At 42.9% G+C, this 14698-nt stretch overlaps 1 protein-coding gene across 2 annotated transcripts in view; it reads right to left on the reverse strand.

Moving 5' to 3' along the window:
• Window positions 1–2101: 2101 nt before the first annotated feature.
• The window catches only part of STK38L (serine/threonine kinase 38 like), a 45984-nt gene continuing 33387 nt past the window's right edge, over window positions 2102–14698 (reverse strand). For both annotated transcript variants that reach the window (XM_042051222.1, XM_042051223.1), the window contains exons 7-14: window positions 14361–14515; window positions 13369–13471; window positions 12693–12754; window positions 11052–11169; window positions 10762–10885; window positions 8397–8492; window positions 7421–7512; window positions 2102–6248 (exon numbers count right to left, since the gene is read on the reverse strand). In XM_042051222.1, the coding sequence (XP_041907156.1) occupies window positions 6121–6248; window positions 7421–7512; window positions 8397–8492; window positions 10762–10885; window positions 11052–11169; window positions 12693–12754; window positions 13369–13471; window positions 14361–14515 (878 nt within the window). In that variant the 3' untranslated portion in view covers window positions 2102–6120. The remainder of the gene's footprint in view (window positions 6249–7420; window positions 7513–8396; window positions 8493–10761; window positions 10886–11051; window positions 11170–12692; window positions 12755–13368; window positions 13472–14360; window positions 14516–14698) is intronic.

The following is a 14698-nucleotide window of genomic DNA, read 5'->3' on the forward strand; positions in this document are numbered from 1 at the left end:
GAAGGAGGGAAGGTGTTAGCTCCATGTGTCTGTAACACTTGCTCTCTGTAGCTGCAGTCTCTCTTGCAAGATGTGGAGCAGGGGCTGTGGTTACACTTTTGCACAACAGCTTCAAGGGGTCAGCGCTTACCCTGCTCATGAGCCGCCCTCTCATCATTCAATTCCAAGGGCAGGAAATGTAGAGGCAAGGGCAAAGATTTTGTCTTTGGAGTGAGGAGGATGGGCAGAGGCACCTGGAGGGGAAGGAGCTGCTGCCAGTGGAAGTGAACTGCCTGGGGACAGCATGGAGAGCCAGCACATATTCCTGGAGGAGGGAGAAGCTGCAGCAGATGGTGGCTCACTAGAAACAGATTAAAGCAGCTGGTACGGAAACAAGATATGGCACCAAGGGTCAGTTCAGATCCGAAACAAACTGTTCCTAGCAGAGCTGGGGCTTGGTTGGGAAAGGAGAAACCTGCGCTCATTCCCTCCTCAGCATGAGAAGGCTGAAGTCTGTGCACCCCATCTCCCCTGGGAACAGGGACCTCCACGGGCTCCAGTAACCTAAGGAGTGGCACTAGGAGGAGCAGGAGGCAGCAGGATAAGCTCTCTGCATTGGAAAGATTCATTTCCTCTCACACCCACTGTTCCTGAGTGATGAAGTGTCCAAACCCTGGTGCCAGTTCAGTGCATGACAGCCACACCAATTTTCCCTTCAGCTGTCCCAGTATCAATGCACCTGGAACCCGGCGGTTTTTAGGAGCAGGCATTCCATGCTGCAGAGCCTGGCACAGCTGAACTCAGCATGGCTCACAGGGGACAGGGCCTGCATGCACCTTTAGAACCCACTTTCACTTGGGAAATCCAACTGTGGGACAGGCATTTTAGTACCTCTCTGACATTTAAAATTCAAACCTGTAATGAATCACATTACCTTAGAGAAATGGAACCACAGAACCGTGAAGGTTGGAAAAGACCTCCAAGATTTTTTGGGTCCAACTTGTGACCAATGCCCACCTTGTCACCCAGACAAGAGCACTGAGTGCCACGTCCAATCTTTCCTTAAAAACCTCCAGGGATGGGGACTCCAAACCTCCCTGGCCAGCCCCTGACCACCTTCTTCATTACCAAATACATTAAGCACTTCCCGAACTACAAATGTATCCTTGCCTAGTCTAGAGCTGGGAGCCACTATCATCCTCACTCCCAAGACAGACTGTTCGGATACTCCTCCCCTTCTCCTTCCTTAGGAAGATTGTCAGAAAAAGCCTTTTATTGCCCAAAGCATAATTGCTTTGCTTAGGTACCAGGCACACTTTGTAGAAGAACAAAGAAATGAAAAATGTAGACGTTTGCAGTATGTCTTATAAACCCTAAATTAAGATCACATTTTAAAAGAGATTTACTCATGCTGAAGGCATAGCCTTCATATTTTCCATTCAAGTGCTTTTTCTGAGGAATACCTGATTTGGAAACACAAGTAGGTAAAGAACTAAACTTGTATTTCCTTATGATGTGTAGCTCTGCAATACAATCACGCACAGTTAAGGGAAGAAAAGGGTGATCCCATTAAACAGAACTTGCAAAATTCTGTTTTATTTTTACCTTTACTGAGAGCAGGAATTCTGGACTGGAAGGAGGGATGCCCCTTGTTCTTCTCAGGAGGGCTCCAGACAAGGCCAGGCAGTGGCTACTCACTTCTCTTGGCCTTCAGCTGCTCCACTCTGATCATTTTTTTTACACAATTTTCACTGCATCTGCTGCTGCCGCTCTGAACTTGGCAGGGAAAGTGGAACAGTAGGACAGAAAGGTTTCTATAGTGGATCAAAGGACACAACTGCCTGTGGAAGCCTTTCCTGGATAAATTACAGCCGATGGGGAAGGTAAGACTCTGGAGATCAGTAACCATTTGAGAAGTAGCTTCTTCACGTGACTGCAGGTGGGACAAGTCAAACAGTATTTGCTTTCTCTGCTTTCTGATTGAGTGTAACAACACTGGGGTGTTTAACTGTCTGTGGAATTCAAGATGAGAATCCACAAAATAGGATCTCAATTCCTTAGATGCCTCCCATTCTGGAGGAGAAATCCAGTACACCGGGGTGAAAGAAACAAAAACTGCGACTTTACAAAAAGAATGCTACTTTTATTTTCAAATGCTGTAAAAAGCCTCATATAAATTTTTATAATGCTTCTATGTATCTTTCCCAACCACAACTAATGAAACAGTCTAGGAAAAATATAGCAGTTGCCATTTTGACTCCAAGAACGAGCTGCTGTGAGATCCCAACAGTAAAAGGACAAGGTACGGTGTGTTACAACGCCTGTAATTGCTCTTGTTATTGAGAAAGTGAGAGCACTTCCTAAGCATTACCTGGGCTAGGCTGCAGCATTCCCTGCTTGCTGGGCACAGGAGGAATGTCAGCCCTAGGGAAGGAGCTGACAGCAGAGCTGTGTGCCATTCCTGGTGCCCATTCCTGGTGCCCCCAGCTGATCTCCCCCCAGCAGGTACCCTTATCCCAGACTGTCTCCAACGGCTCAGGTGGGGAACAATTGACCTATAAAAATAACACTTCTATAACTCTCCAGCAAGGCAAATTGAACAGTGCAAATGCAGTATCAACAAGATTTGATTTCTGAATGCTGGCAATTTTTTTTTTAACTCCTTCTGCACACGAGACAACCTCTGCTGATGTCCTGTACCTAAGGCCACTCACTCACGCTGACTGGAGATGGAATGAAGTGCGAAAGCTCAGCTGCAGTTCCCAATCCAAGCTTCCTCCCCACTTTCAGGGAATTCTGATCCAGAATTTGGATTCAGGCTCTCCACTTCCATCGATGCACTCAAGTTTCCCCTGCTGGAATAGGTAAACGTCCCAGCAAACCTCTGATAACAATTTGCATACACAATTCCACGTTTTAACAAAAGCTTAACAAAACATACTTCCAGAAAATAAATTTTCACATGGTTGCAATCATCAAGCCATTTCAGGATCTTTGGTACTCCAAGAATAAGAAAAATAAATGGCACAGTGACAAACATTGCCAAAGGAAAACACACAACCATCCAAAGGAATCAGACAGAAATAACAAAACTAAAGATATGTTGCACTTCCTTTTTTTTTTTTTTTTTTGAAAGCCAGTGTAAATTAACCTGCTGTTCTCTTTAATCCATTACAGTGTCACAGTTTCACCTTTAAAAAAAACCCCTATCATCCTACAAGCAGTAGTTAATATTGTTTAACTTGACTTACTGATTAAAATAACGCTATGTTTACAAAAAAATTTTAAGAAGTCAACTACCACAATACAGGAGTTTATGCTAGATAGGCTGCAGGCTGTTGTTTCCTTATGGATATAGCTCCTATGTGAGCACTGATATGATTAATCATCTGCAGTTTTAAATGAGTATTATCCTTAGTGTTGCAAATAGAAGGGTTGAGCTTTTTCCCCGAGTTTGTAAACCAGTGAGTATGTACAGACGTAATTGTTTAATAGATAGCTTTAAGTTAAGTGTGTATTTCTCTGCCCTCCCCTAAGCCCCACAGGAAAAAAAAATCACCAGTATCACTGCACATTTGCAGTTTCCATGAAACTGAACTTGTCTCAACAAGTTTGAGCAAAGACTTCTTTGTAGGTCACGTTAATGGGGTTACTGTGCTCTTCTGAAAGGTGGTTTTTGCAGGAATTCCAATTCCAGTGCACACGGTGCCCCATGGATGAGACTGGAAATTAAAACCAATGAAAATTGTTTTGAATAGCAGTGCCTTTTGAGGCCAAGTTTGCATCTCAGGATTTTTTTTCTGCCTGAGCTTCCCTGTCTTGGAGTCAAGGCCTTAGGAAAGGCATTTCCTTTCCTGAGAAGCCTCAGGAGCTGCTGGGGCACTGGCAGAACGATGCCTGAAAGGTGGATTTAAGCGAGTTATTGTTTTTGTACAGCCTTTGGATGGCCACAGGTTGAGCCTCACCACACTGACAAGGCTAATAATAACACTGGAGAATTTTTAAGGACCTTGCCCCAGCAGCAGTACAGGGATGTTAATTAGTGTAAAGTCTGGGAAGCAAACCTGGGAGATCAAGGAGCTGTTCCCACCTCAGCCCAGCGTTCAGGCAGAAGTTCAGCTTAGCTTTGCTCTGATGTAACACTGGACAGCCCTGAGGCACTGGCTACTCCTCTTTGAGAGGCTGAAGACTGAAACTGTTTGGTATAAATAACAGTTATTAGATGCTTGAAGGGAAACAAAACCATGGAGGAAAGGCAGGATCAGGGAACCTGGCTGGATCAGGGAAGACTTCCTGCACATCACAGGCACTGATGCACAGAAATCTGGCAGGCAAATGGGCTCTTATGCAGCAGATGAACATCCCACTGTGTTTTTCAGAGCATACAAATAATTCAGAACAGCTGATACCACAGTGCCTAACAGCAATAAATATTTCTCTAACGGCTTTATAACAGTAGCTTCCATATTGCTGCAAAAGCCTGTCCAGTGGAATCTTTCCTACTGTATGCCAAAACATCCTGTGCTCCACTTGGAGGGGGCTGCAGACGTTTTAGGGTGCCTTTCACTGGTGCTCAGAGGAGGGAGACAGCAACAGTGACTCTGCTTGTTCAGCTGCTGGAGAATTGTTCATTGCTGTACAGCTCTTTTGACCAGAAAATGACAGCAGAGATCTCTGCTGTACTGTGACAGATTCAAAGCCCTGCAGATAAGCTGTGAGTGAGAAAGCTGTGAGGCAGAGAAAGTCACCAGTGACCAGATAACTGCAAACTGTTCAGGGAGTGCAAGTCAGTCCTGAACTGCTGCTGGGCTGATGAACAAAAGCAGAGCCTGCACATGGAGGTATTTCATGGAGGTATTTCTGCTTCTGTTTCCTCTGCCCAGGGGAAGGAGACCTGGCTCAACTGCCAGGTTGTCACCATCCTGCAGACTGGCCACAAGAACATTTAGGTGGTCCCTGGAAATTGGGCTGCAGGCTCAGCTGATCCCTTGTAATCCCATGGCCATGCCAGGTGGAGATACTGGAAGAAAAGGAGCCCACTGGAGAGTCTGAGTCTAGTGGGACACTCCGTTTCCTCTACATGAGCAGAGGCTGCTGTTCCGGAGAGAAGAGGTTAGAGCAGGATCCCTTCTGCCTGCAGCTGCTCAGGGAGGAAAAAAACCAAAAAGCACCAATCTGATCACTGCTCTAGAACACATTTTGCAGAGAGAAAAGAGGATGTTTGAATTATGAGCAGCTCAAAGATTATCTGCTTTAGAGCAGAGGCAGGAATGCAGTCTTGGAAACTCTGCCATCTCCTGAAAACTTCGTATCAGAATGTTTCCCTTCTGCTAAAAATACTGATAATTTTTATTCAGATTCCTTTTTTCTTCTGAAATTACCAGCAGGCATCATCACCTCAAACAGCAATACTGCCAACTATCATTTAAAGCAGAAAAACCACTAAACAGATCACAGGGACTGCCTCACTGCCACACACTGTCGGAAAAGGGACAAAAGGGATGACGATAAAGGGCTGGTAAAATCCTGCACTGGGGGCAAGAGAGGGCACACAGGACACAAGGAGGCCCAGAGGACACTGCTATTTAAAATAATTCCATGTGCTACAGTCATGGGGGATCTGCAGACCACAAATGGAACACCCCTGAGCAACTGCTCAGAGAGGTTTGCAAATGTGGACAGTTTTTTTATACTGCATATCTAAACCCCACCAGGTGAGCAGTACAACAACAATGCTGCATCAAATGATATGTTTCCCTCCTGGGTGGATTAGATGGTTTACAGTACAAACTAAGCCACAGTACAGAGAGGCATAATTAACCGTTATCCACACGTAGGCAGTGCAGGAAAAAGGATGCACGTTCCTTTTATTCCAGTACCTTTGTATAATAAAGTTAACAAAAATATTCAAATATTAAAAAAAAAAAAAGGAAAGAAAAAAAAAAAAAAAAAAAAAAAAAAGCCAGCTGGCACTGCCAACTAATTCCTGTAGTAGTCTTAGAAATCCTAATCCTGTAGAATTTCTGTGTGAAATCGATGCGCACCAGAGTCGATGTGTTGATAACTAATGCCAAGTGGGCCTGGTGATGCAGCTACCTGAGGTTTGTGTTTGCAATTTCCTTTGGGGGGTTGTGTTCTGTTTCACAACTTCCCAGCTTTCATGTAGGAAGGGATGGAGCCACGCTGGGTGAGCCCTTCAAACCTCTTGTAGGTGTAATTGAGGAAAACCCAGTCTTTGGACTTGTAGTCAGGTTCCGTCGTGTTTGGCACTAGAATTCAGAAACAAAAGCAAACACACATTAAAACAGTTAAACCCACGCTGCTTCTGAGAGGACTTTTCACAGAGCTAAACAGCTCTGAGCTCTTATTTCCTTAGTCAGCAGAAACTCCTGGAAGAAATCGTGTTTCTAATCAGGTCAGTTGCCTTTTGTCAATGGTCTGAGTTACAATTTCAGGATAGAACTCTGAAGCAGAAAAAGGTGGGGGTAGGGGGGGTTGTTTTGCTTTCTTTTTCTTTATTACATCTACACACTTTATCAGGCTTCCATACCTTGACAGAAGCCCCTAACACACCCATAGGATACACAATTACAAACCCCTTGACATTTCTGATGTTCTGATTTTTATCTACATGTACAGTACTGTTTCCAGTGGGTCTGAAATGCCAAGATAATACAGATGTTCTTGGCATTATGCAAATATGGGCTTAACCAGCTTAGGCACTGGAGATGAGTTGCTTTGCACCAAAAGGACAAACTTCCTCACCATTACATAAAAGCCATTTCAGAAAAGAAATAACCAACAGCTTTTGGATAATTCTTATGGCTGGTAACATAACTACACTTAGCAGACAGCAATTAATCACTGTTAAACATCTGCCAATCTTCAAGTAACTGAAACAATGCGACCTGGGACTATTTGTATGTCAGAGAACCAAGCCCTTTACATATGAAAACTTCCTACAACTTGCCAAGAGAAATCAACAATTTAAAAAAAACCCTGAAGTGATTTACAGAGCCACTCAGGTTCACAAATTACTGTGTTAGGTAATCAACTGTCTGAAAATTCTCACCCACAGTATCTCAACAATTATGTTTGGCACAAACCTCGAAAGTCATTGAAGATGAAAAGCAAATCAGTGCATGATGTTTTACCAGAATCTGGTTAGACAGACTGCCTGGCAGAAAACTCCACTGCTTTCTGTGCTCACTACCTGTGCAAACTGTTTTTACCAATGGCTTTGACGCTTAAAATCCCTGGGCTTTGCAGCTATGAGAGATCACAGATTTACACTCATATTTCAAAGAAAACATAGAGACTTGATCTAGAGACTAACTTGATGAGGGCATCAGAAAAATGAATATAAACAACAACAAAGGTATCTGTGGAGTATTCTGGCATGTCCCAGATGGAAATTTGGAATTTACAATGGCAGTCTCACCTGGCTGTAAAATGTCTGATTCAGGAAATTCATCAAAGTTGGAAGTATCATCAATACTCTTGATTTCTATAGGGATTGCAGCTGGTCTTTCCCTGCAAATAAAGATAAATGCCAGAAGAGTGAATATTGGGAAATGAGACATTAAGTTCCAGCTTTAACTTAGCTTTTTACACTTACAACTTCCTTTAATGCAGAGCACAAGGGTTCCACTGAGTGCATCACAGATGAATCTGACTCTGCTGTTTGCTGACACCATGGGGAGATTGTTTGGTTCCCTGTCCCTATTGGTGTCTTCCTGGCAGGCTTGGGGCAAACATCATTTTCCCATTAAGGGAGAGAACATTCCACACTTATCTGCCACACAGCCATCACCGTGATGTTGTCACCAGCCACCATTGTGATTACTCTGTTTCACAAACACAGCCCAGCAGGATTGCACTTGCAGCCAGAGCTTTATAATTCCAATGCTCATCAGCCTGGACCTCATCCAAAACCTTTGGACTGCAGCTCCTCTTTGTGACACTCAGCATCTCTCTCCCAAACCACACTGGCTCTGCTTTAGCAGCTCCACAGTCAGGGAGCCCTTTTAAGGTGGCTTTTGAAACTGCCCAAGGAATCTGTCCCCCCAAAACATTCACACTGGGACAGAGCACTGTGGGAAAGGCAGTGAATTACACCTGTAAACTCATCACAGTTCTAATTACTACACTTACAATTAAATCCACAGCCACCCTACAACAATTTCTTTATGTTCTGGGCAGTCTGGAGCAATCTGAGGTATCTCAAGACAGTTAAACTCGGATCATTTCTATGAATGTCAGCAAGGCCTGAAAACCTTCAGTGTCACCCACCTACTGCAAGTAGCTGCCTTTCAAAATGAAAGATAAATTGGAAATAATTGTCTTTGACATCGTATTTCATGAAATTCTTGCTTTCATGGCTTTTATTCTCCTGTAAAACGTGTGTATATACGTACCTGATATGTCCCCAGTCTACTCCTTCAAAAAATGGATGACTTTTTATTTCCTCTACTCCATTGCTACCAATTCTATTTTCTGAGTCGATACAAAACCTGGAAAAGGAGAAAAAACAAAGGGAATGTTATGATGAATTCAGACAGAAGCAACAGTATCCAGTATCAAGAATTTCAAGAAGTTCTTTCAATTGTTCCCCACCACTTGGGGTAACCTCAAAGCAGCCCATTGCATCTAGGAGAGAAGGGAAATACCAGAAGCAGAACATTGTTAAATCCCAAAACAAAAAGCTTTGATGATGCCAATGACTAACACCTTTTCTAAACTGCTGCATCCTCATTTTCCAGGTTTGTGAAAAGTTGCTGCATGTTCTAGTAAGATCAGTTTGGAATGGAGGCTTAAATCCTTACCACTGAGAACTCCTCTGCATGTTCTCAACTACTTAAACATCCATGTTTCAAAGTCAAACAAAGAAGAATGGATGTACTTAATAAATCAGGACTGCTCTCTGTTGCCATATTTTGGATCCCAGTGAGCCAGCCCATTCCAAACATGCCATGGCCCTATTCTCCCCCTTCCCTCTCCTCAGAGGTGCAGGTGGTGCAAAGACCCGGGGGCCTGTTCTGATACAGCCCTGCTGCACAACCTCAGCTCAGACCCCAGAAGAAATGGTCAGTTTATGAGAAGCAGCCGTGAAATAGCAGGAAGAAAAAGGTGAAATTGGAGACAGAGACAGGATTGGTGAGAGGGGGACTGTTACCTGTTCGAGCAGGCCAGACAGGAAAAGCCTAAAGTCCTAAAGAATGAAAATAGGGAGGTGGAAGCTCTCTGACAGCAACTCAGTGACCTCAGGGATTTGTTCCAGGGAACAGCAGAGGCTGACCCTTCTCCTCTGGACTGATGCTGAACTGGCTGGAAAAGCCTCTCAAGTATCTCAGCCAGGAGATGGGAATACCAGCATTTGCTCAGAAATTCATTAAATCCCAGCCATCTTCTGCATGTGTAGCACAGCAGGTTAGGCTATAAACTGTCTCCAATGATAAATTAAAGTTCTTTGGCTTGTAGTTGGGTGTCACTGGGGAAGAAAACCTGCCTGTATTTGTATTGCAGCCCAGCAGGCTGGGTGGTGCCCAAGGACTAAGAGCAGACCTCAAACCCTGTAACAACACCCAGCCAGAGCAGCCACAGGATTTGTCAGGCTCTGTCTGAACCTGAGCTTATTTTAGTTTGGATTTATCTGTATCCATAACAAATACCTTTAACTTTGTCTGCATCTCCCTTTAAGCCAAAACACACATTGTCCAACTTGTACAAGCTGTAATGGACAAAGTACCCAAAATGCCCAGGTGGTTGTTGTCCAACCTGTTTTGACCTCGTTTTAGTAGATTACCTATAACTAAGATGTTTTGCCCCAATTTTAACCCTTCTCCTTGTGGAGACAAACTGATAAATTCAAGTAGTCACGTAAGTAGATGCATGAGCAAGACATGCTAACAAACACACTGAAATCTCTAAAAATTCCCCAAACACAGCCAGGATTGAGGAAGAAGAAATACTCAGCAGTAATGCTGTACTCTGTGCAGCAGAGAACTTGGGATGCTGACAAGGAAGGTTGAGCAGAACACTAGAGAAATAGACACCGAAAATGCAATATAACTGTTTTACACAAACTTATTCATGAGGGTTAGCAACAATTGAATTATTTGAGCAGTTAGTATCACTAACTGGAGGCAGGGTAACTGTTTCTTGTATTTGTTATGTTTTTGTAGGTTACTGGAGCACTGCTTGAACTAATAATAAATTCTAGTTTTGTGAAGCATTCCCCTTTTTGCCTGTAACAAAACTGTATAAGGCTATAACATCAGCTTTGAAAAGGAAAAAAAGGAAAAAACATCAAACCCAAAACCAGTGTGCCCCCTAAACCCTCCCAGGACAAGAGAGCATTTCTGCCTGACCTTGGCACCAAAACCCTCACAAAAACCTCAATGCAAACTAAAAATTGGGATTTTGAAAGAAATGAGTAAATCCAAAACATCCAAAGATTTCTGTTCAGTGCATTAAATGCTGGTGAGTGGTTATTTTCTTGCCCCCTTTGAGAAGAGAAAAATTCTGTGTTAATCACTTTATTTTTGGTCTGCTCTCTTTCTCCTTATACCATGGTACAAATCAAGATCATTCCAGCTTATTTCTTCATGTTAAACAAATGGCAAAGAGAAAAAGACTTAAAAAAAAATCCATCAAGGATGGTGACAGAAGAAACCAGCCTTCCCTCCAACATAAAGCTTCCTTCACACAGAACAGGAATTTACCCCGATGGAAGAGGACCCTGGCTGGGCAAGAGGCCAGAATTGGGTTTTTCTTACTGACCTTAGAATTAAATCCTTTGCTTTCTCTGAAATGGGCACCTCTGGAGGAAATACCAACGTTTCTTTCCAGTTCATAACTTTCCTGTAAGTCTCTTGTGGCGTTTCTGAGCAGAAAGGTGGATACCCTGCACAAACAAATAAAAAATTCATAAACTTTTCCCAGAAGAGCAGTGACCTCTGCTTTTGTCACTGGGGCTCCCAAACCTAACAAATATTAGCCAGAGGTTTTCTCTTCTAACAAATGGACCCTGTTACCTTTGAACAACTCTTAAGCTGGGGTTTTTCACATACCTATTAGCATTTCATACATAATCACTCCCAAGGACCACCAGTCACACAGCTTGTTGTACCCAGTCTGCATAAACACTTCTGGAGCAATATAGTCTGGGGTTCCAACAGTAGAATATGCCTGGAAAACAAGTATAATCTCTTTAAAAGATAAATACTGTGGGTTTACACTTTGCAATACCTTTTCCTGGGGATTCACATACAGAATCTTGCTGTTTAGGTGAGCAAGAATTAATTAGAGAATTCACAGGAACTAAAATCCCAATAATATTATTCTTTTATAATTCTTTTATAATAAACAGAGAGAACCTCGAAAATAAATGGAAATCATCCTCTTTAATGTGATGAAACCATAGAATATTGCAACTGCAATATCAGAAGGTCCTCTTAGCTAAAGTTTCAGGTAGCTGCTTTACAAAAATACCCAAGAAGTTCTATTGTTGTGGTCTTTGTTTACTTTTAAAGGCATAATCAGTGGTAGATTCCCAGGTGTGACACACACGATACACAAGCTGGGTATTGGGAATTTCTCTTAACTGGTGAAAAATCTTCCATGGGGCAGGAAGGAGAGGGAAAAAAACAAAACAAAACCTGACAAAAAAACCCCCTCAAGACCAAAAAAATCCTCCAAAAGCAGTTTCCCCACAAAAATACTTTACTTTCATTTGTCTGACCATAAAGAAACTTTGTTGGATTGAACAGACCCGAGACATTTAGGATTGAACCAATGGAAAAGTGAAAACGTAGCTCCTTTTCCAACAGTGTTGATGCAAATTGTCATTCTGGCCTTTCACTGTCTCTGTGGGACTGTTCTTCACCACACAGTTCTGCCACATCAGCCTTCACTGGACTTGAGAAAGTGTCTTTTCAGGGATCTAATTCCAGGCTGGAATAAGGCTGTGAAATACAGCCCCATGAGGCAGTGTGGTGGTTGCAATGTAATCTCATGTCTCATGAGGAAAGAAGAGACAACCCTGAAGGTTTTTAGGAATACTGCAGTAGATAACTTTTTAAAAAGAGTGTGGAAAAATAAAAGGTTCCAAAATTTGACAGCTGAGGTTTTTTTGGTGAAAATCATGGGCAGGGATGAAAGTCTGAAATCCCATGGCTGACAGACACTTTGCTTTGGTTCACTTCATGCCACAACTTCCCCTATTACGTGACCACTCCTCATCACAAACCCAGGCTGGAGCACTCCAGTGCCAACACCCTCCCACAGCCTTTCCACCACGTTCCCATTGAGCAGAATGGGAATTCCCCACAATTCTCTAGAAAGGAATCCCGCAGCCACACATCTGCTTGTGACCAAGCTGCAGGAATCAGAGCCAGGAGTCCACACTGCCCACACCAGGTCAGTGCTGCAGAGAGCTCCAGACACACCTTGGCCACGTGGCTGCTGACACCTGAGGTCTTGGGCCACGTGCTCACAAGGAAACAAAGGCATAGAGAAGAGCAGGGTCTTGCTATTCCAACCTGGACCCCCTTCTTTTGAGTTATTTGTGATTTTGGGAGCTTGTAGAGAGTGACATATGAGGGCCTTGCAGGTTTTAAGAACCAGGAACACTAGCACTGAGTTTTAGTTTAACATTTTGTGTAAATAGTTTAAAAGCAAAACAAAAATTATACATTATTTAATTAACTCACCAGCTGTCGCCTGTTCTTCTTCCATGTTTCTGCTTTCCTCTTTGAGTTCATATTCTGAAATGCTAATTTACAAAATAGTTATTAAATAACAATTGCATTTGTGAGAATGAAGAGAAAAAACATTTATAGGGTTCCAGTTTTAAATAACTATTTTGTATATTTAGAATCCTTTAGTCTGGAAAGAAATACTTGATTATAACTGAAAATGGGAACATGAGAACAACTACTGTCCAATGCACAGCTGAAACTCATGTAAGTAGGACACCTCATCAGCAATTCTAAATTGGAACTTGCTAAAATTTTTAGATCAGCTTCTGAAAAGATTCATGAGACTGAAGTCACTGACTTCAGTCTTTTGGCACATGAAACCCATGTCCCTCCTGAAAGAGCAGTTCTGTAACTTCACTAGCACTATGAAAAACACATTAAAATATAGATACATTACATTATGTGCATTCATATCTGTGTATGAACGTGCAAAAATGCATGATTACTGCAGAAATCATAATTTCTTGCCTGTGAAATGCTCCCATGTCCCAGGGAACAAGCATTTCCAGTTTTCCAATTAAATGCAATCTGCCTGCCCCATCTTGCTTATCCCAGCAGAAACACAGGTACAATGTACAGCTGCAGCTCAAAACCATTTACATGTTAAACTAGGACAGCTCATACTCACAGAAGTCACTTGGTGGGTTGTGTGTGAGGTTCCTGTAGAACTCTGTTCTGTGGGCTTTCTTTAAACCTGTGCAGAGCCCAAAATCAGACAGCTTTACATGACCCTAAAAAAAAATCATCAGAGAATGTGAAACCCTTATTTAGATAGGTAGTGCTTGGAAAAAAAGACTTTTAATCACTGCACATGCCCTCTCAGGCCATGATGGACAGGCACAGGACAAGCAGAGAAGCAATGACTGAACCTTGCTGTTCTGGAAGGGTCTATTTTCTCTTCAGCAGGCTGTGGCCTCCCAGGAATGGTGATACCGACAATCTCCCAACAGCTGAGGGCAGCTACTTTGCCTGCTTTTGTTTTGAGCTGGACACCACTTCGACTGAGAAAGCCTCCAGGACAAAATTCCTTTGCTTTGTTTTGATGGTAACCTTGGCTTTAATCAGGTTCCCAGACATCAGTGCTAGATAGAACCCATCAAACCTGACAGACCTGTGCATGCTGTGATAATGCCTGGCCTCCATCATCTTAAAGACCTTTTCCAACCTAGATAATTCCATGATTCTGTGATGCTTACTGAGTGCATTTCATGGCCAGAATGGTCAGTCTAACTGAGGGAGTTTCCACAGGTGAGTGGGTGATTAAATAAATGTAACTGTAGAAATTGAACATTTAGCATTGTCTGAATTGTCCATAGCTACTTCAAGATGCATGAAAGGAAGAGTATCACCTTTTAATGTGTATGAATATGAGCATCTGGTCACCCTGAGTAGGTTTTCTCCCTTAAAAGCCTTGCCTTAAATAGTTAAAAGGCTTTTCAGTAGGATTTGGCTTTGTTTAAGCATATTGGTGTTCTCCAACGAAAACACAGCGGCCATTCCCTGCCTTCCCTCCAGGCAGTTTAAATCTCTGGGGTGGCACCAGTGGCTCCCACTGCCCAGCAGCAGGATGTGCAGCCTGAGATCTTGGAAGCACCAGCAGTTGGTGAGCCCAGTACATGCCTTGGCATCCAGCAGGAGGTTGTCTGGCTTGATGTCCCTGTGGATAAATCCCAGCTGGTGAATGGCATCGATGGCCAGCACTGTCTCAGAAATGTAAAACTGGGTCTCCTCCTCTGATAGAGTGTCCTTCTTCATTAGTAAGGTCATCATGTCACCTCATCAAAGAGAAGAAAATACAGCTTAGGGATCAGATCATTTTAAATCACAAGCCTGATGTGAATCACAAGACTATAAGAAACCCCAGTAGAATCCAAATTTAACCTTGTAACTAGCCTTATAGTTACTAATTATAAAACTATTACTGCAAGGACCTACAAACCCAACTTACTTTTTTAGTT

The sequence above is a fragment of the Corvus kubaryi genome, unplaced genomic scaffold (assembly GCF_017639235.1).
Source record: "Corvus kubaryi isolate FWS band 111438036 unplaced genomic scaffold, C.kubaryi_AGA036_p1.0 74, whole genome shotgun sequence".
Taxonomy (NCBI): Eukaryota; Metazoa; Chordata; class Aves; order Passeriformes; family Corvidae; genus Corvus; species Corvus kubaryi.